The sequence below is a fragment of the Amblyomma maculatum genome, chromosome 11, assembly GCF_055883805.1.
Source record: "Amblyomma maculatum isolate TAMU_Amacu chromosome 11, ASM5588380v1, whole genome shotgun sequence".
Taxonomy (NCBI): domain Eukaryota; kingdom Metazoa; phylum Arthropoda; class Arachnida; order Ixodida; family Ixodidae; genus Amblyomma; species Amblyomma maculatum.
In genome coordinates, this window is record NC_139354.1 from 95,755,743 (window position 1) to 95,770,021 (window position 14,279).

Sequence of the window (14,279 nt, forward strand, 5' to 3'; positions counted from 1 at the left end):
TGCATAGAAGTCTATGCGCGTAACAGCTCGTTAATTCACTCAAAAATTGGCGCCGCCACCCATAATTCGAACTGCGCGCCGCCAAGCGGCGCTGTTAAAAACCATCGTTGGAAGCTTTCACGGCAGAACGATAGATGGCACAACCATCGGGGCGCCGCTAGGGTGCTGGAACAAGTACTAAACAGTCTTTCCTGCCGCGACTCCTTCGAGGAACGACGTTTTAGTGTTATCGACCACGGTTTCGTGTTGCATTTCGTGAGCCCTCGTTTTGCACGCCGCTTGTTGTGAGCTTGTGTCCGCGAGATGTGTTCGCGTGGGAAATACTGCAGCAGTACTTAGAAAGCTACTCGGCACATGATATATTCAATGCTGATGAGACGGCTTTGTTTTATAAGCTCCAGCCCGACAGAACAGTAACATTAAAAGGGGACAGCTGCGCTGGCGGCAAGCGAAGCAAAGAGCGGATTACTGTTCTGGTCGCCGCTAATATGACCGGGACGGAGAAGGTCCCTCTTTTTGTTGTTGGCAAGGCACATAAGCCTAGATGTTTCAAGAACATTAGGACGCTGCCGACGGAATACTCCGCCAACAGCAAGGCGTGGATGACGGGCGAATTGTTTAAAAAATGGCTCTTGAAATTCGATCGGAGGATGGAGCTAGGGAAGCGTCAAGTTCTCCTCATTGTGGATAACTGCTCGGCACACAAAGTCGACGCCGAGCTGAAAGCCACAAGGCTCGTCTTTTTGCCAGCCAACACGACTGCGGCCTTGCAGCCGATGGATCAGGGGGTGATCAGAAACATCAAATGTTTCTATAGGTGCCATATGATCGAGCGCATGACTTTGTGCACTGGAAACCAGAAGACCAGCACCATCACATTGCTCACAGCAATGCACATGTTGGTGCGTGCATGGGAGCAGGTCACGCCGTCCACAATTGCAAACTGCTTCCACCACTGTGGCTTTGCTGCCGGAAGTATGAAAGAAAGTGGCGACGATGGGATTCCGGAGCCTCTGCCTGCGGCTGTGCGTGCTGTGCTGCAGGACGTCAGTTTTGATGATTACGTTGGAGTAGACAGCGATGCAGCAGTGTGCGGTGCCCTAAGTGATGAGGACATTGTCGCTGAAATTGTTGGGGAGCAGTCTGTCCCAGAAGAGGCAGAAGACGAGGACGACGACGAGGAGCAAGAGCCCGTGCGTCCATCCGCGGCAGAAGTTATGGGAGCGCTGAATGTTGCGCGCCTTTTCTTCAGCTTTGAAGAGGGGGAAGAAGACTCCCTGCGTCGCATTCGCATGCTAGAAGACCGAGTGAGTACGGTAGACCTCAGAGAGAAGAAGCAGAAGATGATAACAGACTTTTTTGCTAAATAAATGTTTTTCGTGCCCTCCGGGCATCAAACGCCTTCATTTTTGCTCACTTTCATTAGTTCGAATTTTGGTTAATTTGAACTGGCCTGGCGGCCCCGTGGAATTTGAATTAACGAGCTTTTACTGTATAGTGGGCATGACCGTGTGCTTGGGTGTTGGTAATGTCCCATGGTGGTGTTGGTGATGTCCGATGGTGGTGTTGGTGGTGTCCTATGGTGCAGTCATGCGTCTGGGCAAGAAGAAGGAGGGCGAGCGGGAAGCCAGGCGCAGCCAGCAGGTGGAAGGGGTGCAACGACTCATCTGCTCCTGCCGCAACCTGCAACCCCCACTCAGAGGTGAGCAACCCCATGGGGTCACTCAGAACCACACCAGATTGTTTGCCAAAACGTACGAATTGTGTCTGTGAACGTCTTGTTTATGGGCATGGTCACAGTTACTGTGCTTGTATCACCCATAGGGGACACGGAAGAGTGTTTGGGAAGCTCTAAATTTTCCACATTGTACATGCTTAAAGGTACGTCAGCTGCAATCATATCCGCTAACCTCCAACAAGAGTTGTTGGGCTAGTTGGCTTGAATCTTGTAATACCATGATGGGCGAGGCGCAAAAAGAGATGACACAAAGACAGTAGACATGACAGGACGAACGCAGTCTTGTGTGTCTACTGTCTTCGTGTCTTTTTTCATGGCAATACATGTTCCACTAATCTCCTATCGTAATGTAAATGGGTGCCTTGAGCTCAGTTAATTCAAAAGGGTCCTGGTGGGTTTGCATAAGTTTAAGGCAGTGCGACTATGGACAAGTTTAATTTGGTGTGTCCATGTTGACATCAGTTGTTTTGGCCCTAAGTGAAGATGCTCGGATAAGTCTGAGCTTTCTTATACATATATGTCATAGTAGGTCACATTGTGTCTATGTTTGAGTTAGATTGGGTCTCAGCATGATCAAGGAGGTATATTTGTATTGTTTGTCCTAAAGGGACCCTGATGACAGCTGTATTCAATTTTTGTTCTGGGTAGATATTAATTGAATGACTCTGTTTGGGTATGTCGGCATTTTTGCAAGGGATACATCTACTGCCAACGAAAATATTTTTCCCACGGGCCATTTCGGACTTGCATCATCAATACAAACAAGAACTTCATGATTGCTGTTTTGATATTGATAGCTGCACACCTGAATTTCGGGATGTGCACTAAAAAAAATCTACGTCAACATAGTACCATATTTGCACGATTCTAACACGCCTCCGATTGTAACGCGCAGTAATATTTAAGGCCCGGAAACCACAAAAACAACTTAGCGCCGATTCTACCGCGCACACGGAATATCGCAGTCAACAAGCGTCTGAAAGTTGCTTCAAACATTTAATTGAACTCAATAACAAATGAGAACACACGAACAAAAATCGGAACACAACCACGAGATGGGAGATGGGCTACTCGCCGTCAGAGTCGGAAGACAGCTCCTTCTCGCTGTCCACAGGCCACAAAGGGTCATCTTTGGTGCCATCTAAGGCATTGGAAATTACACATTTTTTGAATGCATGCACGACCATTGCCTGCGGAACGGCCTTCCACGCACCGTCAATCCATCTTGCGATGTCTCCGAGCGTCGCTCTCTTGAGATGGCCAGCCGGCCTGAGGGCCTGCTCACTAAGTCAATTGCTGTACGCGGTCTTTTATGGGCTTATTTAAACAGACATCAAGCGGCTGGATTTGGGAAGTCATCCCGCCAGGGATGACCACCAGATCAGCGTGGCAGGCCGCAAGCTTCTCTTTGGCGTGGTCAGAAATGTGGCACCTGAACGAATCCAGCACCAGCACTGCGTGCATACCAAGGCTGGCTCCAGGCCTCTTCCACCAGACCGAATCGATGCAATCGACCATGAGGTCTGTGTCTATACACCCTTTCGACTACACGCGGACGACGACATTGTCTGGAAATGTAACGTCTACTGGCACAGTCTTTCTTTTGAATATCAAACACGGATTCAATTTGTGTCCATCTGCCGGGCAGCACAGCATCGCCGTCACCCTGTTTTTCTCGTTGCCAGACATTGATATACGCATCTGCTTGGCACCTGCAGACTCAACCTTATAATTTGATGGCATGTCAAAGAAGATGGGCATCTGATCGGCGCTTCTAAAATTTTTGTATCCAGCTCCTGCTGGCTTGTCGCCAGTTGTAGAGCCTTCGCCTTGATTAGATCCGAGGACAGGGGCAGTTGGTTGACTCGTAGGTCTTTGATGTAATCCACAAGCGAATCTTCGAGTTCGGGAAAGCGGCCACGCTGTGGACCACTGAAGCCCTTCCGTGATGCTTTGCACTTAAAAATGCGGTCCCTTTGTTTCTGCCAATCGCGAACGCATGTCTCCGGGACACCTAATGCACGGGGCGCTGCCCGGTTCCCTTCTTTTTCCGCTAAGAGGATTGCTTTTCGCTTAAACGGCACCTCGTAATGAAAGCGTCGTTGCCTTTCCATCTTGTCAGTAAATGCATCTATCCAGTGCAGCGTCTTGGCGAAACGGAACATTTGTGCAAAATGCCGATCGAAACGCTGGATCCGCTCATGGATGGATCCGACTCGGAACGGCTTGCTGATACCGATGGCAATGCAGCTGGTTGTTGTTCTTTGAGCTGCTTCGTTTCGGTTTTTGAGATGTAGGTTTCAGTTTGGAGGTTTTTGTTTTGTGTTTTGAGTCCAACTGTAACGCGCATGTCATTTTGAACGCTTATTTTCAGAAAAAAAAGGTGCGCGTTAAAATCGTGCAAATACGGTATTGTGTACTGATAAATCTGTCAGCGATGATAACACCGGTATTCCATTTTCTGACTATCTAGAACTTTTAACAACTATGTTGTCAGTGGAAATTACATCTTTGCCTTTGGAATAGCAGTGGTTCGGCATAAAAGATGGTCGTTCTACTAACGCCACTAACTTATTCCCAGATGGTGCTACCCTTCTGCTTTGTATTTGTCTATATACGGTGAGAGCTTGTCAATTTAAATTTCCAGGAGACTGGAAAAGGTGTTTGAATTATGTGAAATTCAAATGATTGAATCACCTCAAGAAACTGACAGTAACCACGTGCACCTTGATAAGTTCATTTGGTGAAAAGGGCATATTGGTTACCTACTTTTGAGATTTGAGATGGCACCTCCTTTCGACACTTCTGTTAATCCTCTATTGTAGCCTGGACTTCATTCTCATCCTTGTGTGTTTGCTTTGTTTTGCCCATGTTAATACAGTAAAACCTCTTTAAGCCGTAGTTGGCCGGAACTCTGAAAAAGTATGTACTAAACGGTACTACGGCTTGACGAAAGTAGCGTAAAATTACCCACTTACCTACCAAAAAACAAGCGGAAACGAGCAGTAGGTTGAAAAATGAAAAATAAAATGCAGCCTTTATTTTGCACCGCAAAAGTCAGTACTCTTAGTCTGACGCCGCGGTGCTCTAGCAGCGACAACAGCTTCAAACTCATTCAGGCAGCGAGCCAAGCTTTTCCGTCAGTCTCCCTTTTTGGCGAACAGCCGCATGACACTTACAGCTTCTGCCACTGTTGGGCCTGGGTCTTCCACACTTTCTGTGTCGTTGTCGTCACTGTCAGTTGGAGCCACTTCCGCCACCACTGAGGCAACGATGGATTTATCTGACATATCTGGCGAAGTTTCCACCTCGTTGTCGTCCCTGAATTCAGAGAAGGTAATGTCTTCTGAAGAGCATTCCCTCTCAAGTACTTCAGTCAGCAGGTTCTCGTACCCAGCAGGTCAGTGGCGTATACCTTGCTGCATTCCAGTGCAAGCAGCGTCCTGCGCAGTAGGTTCTTCCTGTAGAGCTGCTTGACAGCTCTAATGATGGCTTGGTCCAAGGGCTGCGCAATCGCTGTTGTTTGGTGGCAAAAACACCAGCTTCAGCGCCTTGAGGCCACCCACCGCAACGTGCGCCGATAACAAGGATAACAACAGCATTTCTTCTTTTCGCCTCAAAATGGCAGTCAATGAAGCGCACATACTCTTCAAAAAGCTTCCCAGTCATCCATGCCTTGGTGTTATTCCTATAAAGGATTCCTGATGGCAATGGGGCGCCTTTGAAGCACCTTGGCTTGGCTGACTTGCCAATGACGAGAAGTGGCAACTTCTCGCTTCCAGACATATTGCATGTGAATTCAACTGAAATGCGGTCCTTGGCATGCTTGCTGCTGCTGCACAGTTCTCCCTTGAACGTAAGCATTCTATTCGGCAGCAGCTTGAAGGAAAGTGCGGACTCATTGAGGTTAAATATATCGTCAGGTGCATAGTCTTCCAAAATTTGTCCTAGCAGGCCATTCCTCCAATCTTCTGCACCTTCAGTGTCAGACACGGCGCCTTCTCCAGCTATGGTCTTCGTGCTTATTCCGTGCCTTGCTTTAAATCTGGCTAGCCAGCCATTCATGCACACGAAGTTGCCATGGTTGAGCTGCGAGGCGAAAACCAGGGCTTTCTCAACGAGGAGAGGTCCGCTAACTGGTAGGTTTTCCGACCTAGCTGTTTTCAGCCATTGCACCAGCGCCTCCTCCACATCCGGAAATGTTGAACCCTGTACTCGACATCTCTTCGCAGTCACAGCAGCAGTGGCGAGTAGCTTTTCTCTGGCATTCCAAATGCCACACACAACACACAGTAGTTAGTGGCAAGTCTCTCTCACTTGCCATCACAGATTTTTTTGCCCGTCTCTCGATGGCACGGACAATCTCCACCTTGTCATTTATACTAGGCACCCGATGTTTCTGTCCAAGCTTTGGCATGATGCAGACGGACGGAGAACTAGCGACGCACATCGCTCAGTCACCTCGTCACACGTGCGAAAGAAGGCGAACCAAGGCCTAAGCGTGCAGGAGGCACAGAGCAAGAAGGGATGGTCGCTCGGACTGGTCCAAAATAGGGCCTGCTAGGAGGAGGACAGAGTATGTGGATGACTCCGTGATCGGCTCCAGCGGCACGGTGCTTGGAGGCCACAGTTAGTTTACGGCTTGAATTGGTGCGCTCGCCGCAAGATGGCGCTAGTTGTATTATCATCATCATTACAGCTGCATTTGTCAAACTTGGCTCCGAATAGTCATTGGCTATGTAGCTTACTATTGCATCGGTCGCGTTTATGAGGGTTTGTCACAACGCTAGTCAAACAGTCTTTTGTGAGGCAGTACTAACGCCGTGAATTGTACGATGAAAAGTGAAAGTGGTACGTGCTAACCGACACGTCCGCGATAAACTGGTACGGTTTATGCAGATGCGAAATTACATTATATTGAATCGGCGCGGAGTCGGGGACTTGACTCTACTACTTTTAAAATGAAACTACTGTTAAAGCGGGTACGTTTTAATGAGTTTTTACTGTAGTTAAGTTTTGATGTCTTAGGGCAACCTTTAGGACAAAGCTTTTAAGAGCGATTCCTTTCACAAGGCTTGTATCCTTTTTGTATGACCCTGCCACCGTGCATTTCTTATTTTTTTCCACCTAATATCATCTTGATTGCCGTTTTCATTGCGTGTGCTCACTGACTGATAGTGGCAATGGCTTCTGTACATTGGACGCAGTGGCTTTTGTAAAATAAAGCTGCAAGTTAGCGCCTATCTCGTCTATCCATATCAATATTTGTACCATGTTTTCAAGAAATTGCTGCCAACTAGCCCAAACCAAACATCTGTTACTGGAATTACTCTACGGTATTGAAAAGGTTTTGAGTTAACTGTTTTTTTTTTTAGATACATGAGTTAACTAAGATTCTAAGAGTGAGGTGTTGGTAGTTTATCTTCCGTCATTGAAGCAGAAAACATCTCTGCATGAATACAGCGTGGAAGTAACGTATGCTTCCTGGCTGGTTGCTTTTGTGTAGATCTAAGCAGTCAGGAATGTGTACGTCTATTGTGTGGGGCCACTGTCTTCTGTGGATATGTTATGTAAGGCAACCTGCAAGCTACCGAAACTATTCATGACGTTACACCTTGTGTTGTATAGTTACACATTGTTAGAAAGAAGTCAGTTTCATCCTAGTCTTTGTGTACTTGGTTTGTGTTGGCCGATTAAGTCCACAAACCTTGCCCTGATCTTTTTTGAGAGTCTCATTTAATTGTCATTCATGTGAAACTTGGCCTTATTTTAAAAGGGCACCGAGAAACTCCATCGAGTGCGTAGTAAATATGTATTCTTTTTCTGGCTATGTTGCCAAAATTGGGGCAGCACAGTACACACATTAAGGGGGGACACTGGTCTTAAAGCCATTTTCTTTAATTTTTGAACTAAAGTGATGAAACTTGGCACACGTGTGCAGTTCCTGGTGCTGATTCCAAAAATATAATTAGTTTTTCTCTGAACCAATTAGGTGTTGAGATAATTAAGAACAATGGTGAACTTGCTGTGAAAACAATAAGAAAAAAACCACTTCACAAAAACTTCTTATTAGCATATAGCTATATACTAGAATGAATAAGGAACACAATGTTGCAAGCAGATTTTTGATTTAATGATTATTTTTCATTTTATTGCACATTGAAGTTTAGTAGTCATAACATGGAAACACAGTGGTCACAAAAAGTGCCATTTTAAAAAATTTTAAAGCAATAATTAAGAAATCTGCTTGCAACATTGTGTGCTCCACATATTTGGCTTAATGCTGAAACAAAAATCATTGCTGTATCTGCAATGGGTGTCGAGATATTGCATTCACCAACTTGACAGGAGACCAAAATTCACAAACGGAAGTCATTTTTAATCACTAAAAGTAAAAAATATGTACATGTCAACTACCAGACATTGTTAATATGCCCCAGGGGCATAGTCATTTTGAGCGCTACCACCTTTGTGGCGCTTTTTCAGAGCACGCTGCAAATTTTCTGCCGATGCACGCTTGCTTGTAGATGCCACGGACCGAAGCTTGTCCTTTTCTACCATACGCCGCACACTTCTCTGGCCAGGATTCAAACACAGCTCGTTCAAAATTCCTACCAAGGTCCTTTGGTACCCTATATTAAACTTCAAGACTGCTTCTGCAACTGCGGCCTCAACACTGAAGAGGGATGCGTGCCTTTCTTTTGGTGCCAGTGCCCATATGAGAGAGTGCAGGCTCTCATTATTATTTTGGGTTTTTCCCCTTGCACATCCCTCAAGGAGCTTCTTGTCAGAGAGGCGCTCATAAATTGGTCGCAATGCCTTGCATACATGACTAGGAAGGCTGTAGCGGTGCCTTGGGGCTGGCTCTCCTTTGGCACTGGCAGCATTTTGCCGGCACCAGGAACTTGAACCTGTTGGGCAAAGGCTGTGATCCGACTCCTGATCATTTGATGTCACATGATAATAGGTAGCCATCACCGCTTTTGCCATTTCTTCTATGTTGCCACTGTGGGACTTGAGTGCCCAGCCATAGTAAGAACTTAGCTTGTTGACTAGATCGCCAGTTAGTCTGCCTTTACCACCAAGTGGTTCCGAGCCTGACCCTTTTTGTTTTGACAGCAGACTGCGGAGAGCTGTCCCCATCCGCTTTTGAACATGGTTAATGCAATCTTCTTTGGTGACCTCAACGTAGCCATACACTTGGTCATCTTTCAGGGCGAGGAAGGACCGGCTGTCGCCGTCTGACAGCACCGTTGTATATCTGAGGTTGTGCTTCTGGAGCGATCTTCTAAATAGGATTAGGGCTGCTTCTACTTCCATCTCACCAGCCTTTTTATCAGTATTTTTCTGGCAGACGTGGCTTGCTCTCCATTCTTAGTACGTGGGGTCGTCCACTTTTGGTCCCCGCTCACAACTTGCGCAAAAATTGCTCAGGACAACGTAGTCTAGGACAAGCCCCGTAAAAAGCTCGATGACAGTGCCGACTCCGATATGGGAAGAATGCCCACGAGTCATCCAAGTCCCATCGTAGGACACGGCTACGTTGCCAGGATTGTCAACATTCAATTCATCGTACAGCTTCCGGACTGACTCCGCGCATTCAACGGTCACTTTCTCGGCTGCACGCGTCGCGGCAGGCGTCAGCTTTTCTTTTACGTAGTTCTGCCACTTTTTCGTGTGCAGTCCACGATGGGAAATATTCATCGCGGCAAAGATGTCGTTGAATGCAGTCCGCCGGTTGCCGGTACTTTGCATCGCGCGCGCAGCCAGAATGTTCACAGCGAAAGGATTTACACTTTGCTTTCCGCCCACACGCGGCAAACTCCACGCCGATGCCTTGTCGCCGCAGTTGACACATGTCAAGAAAAGCTTGACAGCGAGGCCGTATTCGCGATCTCCTCTCACCATCTGCACGCGTCCTTGACGAGTCTGGCAGCGCAAAGCTCCAAGGAGGGAGTTTACCGAACGCATGTCGACGGCGGTAAACGCTGCCTTACGTTCGTCTGTGACCGATGCTGTCGCGCCGCTCAGTTCCGTGAATGGCTCCATCTTACGCGTCGTTGCTGCCATTGACCCAAGCCGCTCGAGCGAAGCCTTTTCACGTGCGCTTGCCTCCCTCACGTCGCTGTCGGTGACATTTTTTGAGTCAACTCTCATTCGGCCGGAGACTGCAGACGCGTTGGGTGCGCTGTCCGGCGATGCAACTTCCAGCGGGGCGTTGTCTGGTTCTCCCGTCCGTGCGTTGCCCGTCCGTGCGTTGGTCGGAGAGCCTGGCGTCCGCAAGCGCGTTGGCGTTGGGTGCACTGTCTAGCGAAGCATTTTCTGTTTCTCCGCGGCTATCGTGCACCTGACGATCCGCAGAAGTGATGGGTGCACTGTTCAGTGATGCGTCGTCCAGCGAAGCATTGTTTGCTTCTCCCCGGCTATCGGGCGGCTGTTCGTCCGCACTTGCTCCTCGTCGATCGCTGACTTCAGACGGAAAAGAAGACGATTCCCGTACTTTCCTCTTCGTTTTCCTTCGTCTCCGGCCGAAAACATACACCGAATGGTGCTTCCTCGGACCCCCGGGCATAGCTGCATTCCGTGCCGTAGCGTCAGCGAGGACTCGCTCAAAATGGCGACATGTGCAGCTCTCATGCCAGGTCAATGGGCCTAAGCCTATCAGATGATGCCGTTCAGGTCAAGTGCTTTTACCGACCAATAAGAACGCGCGTTGAAGAAAATTTTGCGCTTGTTTTATTTCATTGCTGCTGGCACATGGTGGCTGGCTGAGAGAGGATGGAAAGCCGGACGCGCGAGCTTTCAAACAAGACCAAGATGGCATAGGTGCGGCTTTTCGTTTTTGCGCGGCACGCTGTCGAAACTAGCGCTGTCTGTCCTCAATTTAAAGGGCACTTTTGGAAACTACACATTTTTAAATCGACATTACTGTGCAATTACGCATCAGATTTAAATGAAAATTTGCTCAAAGGTGAAGAATTATGTCAGGAATCCAAAAATGAAAAGATACAAAATCAGGTTTTTTGACCGATTTTCGGTCCCAAAGAGCCGTGTCTCCCCTTAAGTGAATTGGGTTGAAAATCATTGTTTTGACTTTGTTTCACGACTTTGTTTTGACTGAATACTTAACCATAGCGCTTTGGCTGTCTCTCTCTGCCCCCTCTCCTTTGGTGTCGCAGTGTCCATCGATGGTGTTGAGTGGACGGGCGTCAAGTTCTTCCAGCTGAGCGCCCAGTGGCAGACACACATCAAATACTTTCCCGTCGGCCTCTACGTCGCCCCCGAGCCCGGCCACTGACCGTCTCCCTTCGTCGCCGTATTTATTGACTAGCCTATTTATTGCCCCGCGCGTGCCCTTAGTGTTAATTGTTTCCCCCTCTCTCCCGGTCTGCCGTTGTGTGTTTTGTACAGTACTCTGAGAGCGTACACGATACGTCGTTACCCTGAACCCAGTGAGCGGCCGTCCAGTGTGGGCTACGCTGTTTCGGACAGTGTAGCTTGGGGGGCACGTCCACCGCGCCACCACCGACTTACAAGGCTTGGACGCACAAGGCGCTGGTCACGTGCAGCTACGCACTAGCGGTTGAATAAAATGATTGTGTACATTGCCGACTTGCCCCACTGTTTTTACTTCTGACGCTTGGCAGTGACCACCTGGATGAGCACAGGGGCACAGCTACGGGCATAGTTTCGTTTTTTAGTGTCTCACAGTGCCGTTTTTGGTGTACTTAACGTATGCGGTGGTGTGCACATTGGTGTACCATTTTTACTCCCCACAGTTGAGGAATGTTTCAGCATGCTAATCACTTCTGAAATTTCAAAAAACTTCATCGCAATACCGAATTTGATACCCTGCGGCTGCAGTTCAACCATCATCTCATTCTAGATACATAATCTATTTAGCCCAGTGGGCTCGTGGTAAGGAGGGCGCTTGGTTTCCTTTATCTACGTTGTTACGTTCGGTGACTGACATAACTGCAAAAATGGGAATAGACTTCACTGTTGTCTGAAGTCAGACAGGCTACTCCTAGGCCACACAGGCTGTTAGTATAGTTTGTCTACAGCGAGGCTTTATATCTATGTTGGGTAGTTTTTCACATATTGTGGCAGACTACAATTGCATGCTGGTGACTATATGATAATAGAGGTGCATGGAGTAAGGACTGAGCGCGTACCAAAGTGCATATGTGTGAACGTGAATCTGCAAGGGGAGTGTAAGACAGAAGCAATTAAAGTGATTGCGTAATATCTTTAAAAATGAAGCTTGTGCTGCCAAGATTTTTTGGATGGGAGGGGTGAGGAGAGCCACTGTAGTAGCCGAATGCTGTCTGGGGAGCCAGCGAACCCGGCCCTGATATTGCGTAACCTCTAATTAGTTTATAGGAGAGGCACAGCATTTGTCACTCTTCCCAGTGGGAGAGAAGAAAGTGGTACAAGATGAAAGCAGAAAGATGGTGCTGTAGAGGGCTAACAAATTGCCGCTTGCGCACCAGCTGCTGGAGAGAAGTGGAGAGGGTAGGGAGCCTTCATACAAATGCCATTCTTGTAGCCCAGTTTCGGCCATCGCCTAACTGCATGCAGTGCTGCAAATGTTGCGACTGTAGGAAGAAGTAAAAGAATGCACGGGCCTGTTACTGGCTCTATAACTGCCGTGATTCCGTTCTATCAACTGTAGGGTCCTCTGAGCAGAGTCACCTGGCGACAGATAGCGAAAATATTGTAAAAATTAATAAGAGCGCATTTAAAACCTGCAGTACTCGTCGTTCAGTGGCGCAATGGATTGACACTGCTTACCTGAACACTGAGCGAGTAAAACATCTGTTCGAATCCTGTAAGTGCAACCTTTTTTTGTTTAATTGCAACGCTAAATTAAGCTACCAAGATCTTTCCTGGTGAGTGTTCCCTTTTAGGTTGCATTATGTGGTGCTTTTAATTCTTAATAGCCGCAAAATGAGCCGTGAACACAGCCACGAGGTGATGGCATAACAACGGTAACACTATTCAATTAATTTCACCATAATCATTTCCTGCCTTCAGTGAGTATGTTACCTCTAAGTTTCTTTCAGACACCTCGGTAATAATCGCCGTCGAACCCGCTCAGAGGCAACCAGGGAAAGAAGTTGCGGGACCCTCCGCTGCCTCATGCCAAAAGAAGAGAGAAGGAAAAAGGGGAGAGAGAGGTGCGTCGCAACAGCAATGGGTGCAATGACTGCCTGCAACAGATCAAAATTGTTGTGGCTGTAGGAAGAAGGAAAAGAAAATGCACAGGCCTGCTACTGGCTCTAGCTGAGCCACCTCCGCTGCCTTGTGCGCATAGGAGAGAAAGTAGGAGGAAACGCGCGCTGCAACAGCCGTCATCCACCACCGAGGCGCTAGCGGATGCAATGACGGCCTACAACAGATGAAAATTCGGTGGCTGGCTAGCCACCGCCGTAAGCGGCGTTGCCTGCCGTCCCAGCCCCGTACGGCCAGGAACAGCCCCAGGTGGTCGAAAATACTCCGTGGCCCACCACTACAGCTCCCCTTTCTCTCCACTTTCACTCCCATCTTCCTTTACGACGAGGCTTAGCCTCGCCGGGGTGGTGCAGTGGTAAGACGCCAGACTACCGCGCCGGAGTACCCGGGTTCGAACCCGACCTCGGCGGCTGCTTTTCGATGGAGGAGAAACGAGGCGTCCGTGTGCTGTGCGATGTCAGCGAACGTTAAAGATCCCCGGGTGGTAGAAATTACTCCGTAGCCCACCACTACGGCTCCTCTTTCTCTCTTTCCACTTTCACTCCCACCTTCCTTCCCTTATAACGCGGTTTCGGTGTCCATAGAAAACAAGTGAGACAGTTGCCGCCCCTTTCCCTTCCTATAAATAAAGCAGTCCACAACACCAGGTGTCCACATAACACTTGTGACATACTGCGCCTTTCCCTTCCTGTGAACCAATTATTAGCTTTCCGCGATCCGCCACCGTGACTCTGTACCGTGCGTGGGCGGGGCGCACAACGCGGCAGGTGTATGCCGATGATGCTCAGGACCATACCATTTGAAACGAGTCGGTATCATAACTGGTGCGCAGGCGAAAAGGGAAAACAAGAAAAAGAACAAAGGCAGAGGAGAAGGGAAGCACGAACACTATGCCACACTCTCCCAGGTGGGGTAGCTGGCTTCCACTCCTACACCATGCCGCACCACATTCATCCACTCAGACGCGTCTTTGTCACTGCCACTGGACTTGAACCACCTCCTGCAGTGGTGAAATTGGGCGCCGAGCGCGGGCAAAAACCCAGCGACTGCGGTAAAGAAGCGGTCTACTTGCTGCGGTACTCCAGGGTCCGGAGAACACCTGCTCGTGCCTCAGAGAGAAGGCCGGTATCTAGGGTGCCTCGATGTAGCGCGCCGCCCTACCGGTATCCAGTATGTGGCGCCACCTATCAGCGTCAAGGGCGTCTGGGCATGCGCAGTGGAACGCGCGGTGGCGGATCACGGTAAACTAAAACTTATTATTAAACTAAAACTCTATTATTAGCCCCCGCCGCAAGCGGCGTTAACC

At 48.5% G+C, this 14,279-nt stretch overlaps 1 protein-coding gene across 2 annotated transcripts in view; it reads left to right on the top strand.

Annotated features, from left to right (window-relative positions):
- Window positions 1-11,347, top strand: part of KrT95D (phosphofurin acidic cluster sorting protein KrT95D) — a 105,078-nt gene extending 93,731 nt beyond the window's left edge. For both annotated transcript variants that reach the window (XM_084583389.1, XM_084583390.1), the window contains exons 18-19: window positions 1,589-1,702; window positions 10,918-11,347. In XM_084583389.1, the coding sequence (XP_084439515.1) occupies window positions 1,589-1,702; window positions 10,918-11,036 (233 nt within the window). In that variant the 3' untranslated portion in view covers window positions 11,037-11,347. The remainder of the gene's footprint in view (window positions 1-1,588; window positions 1,703-10,917) is intronic.
- The last annotated feature ends 2,932 nt before the right edge of the window (window positions 11,348-14,279 follow it).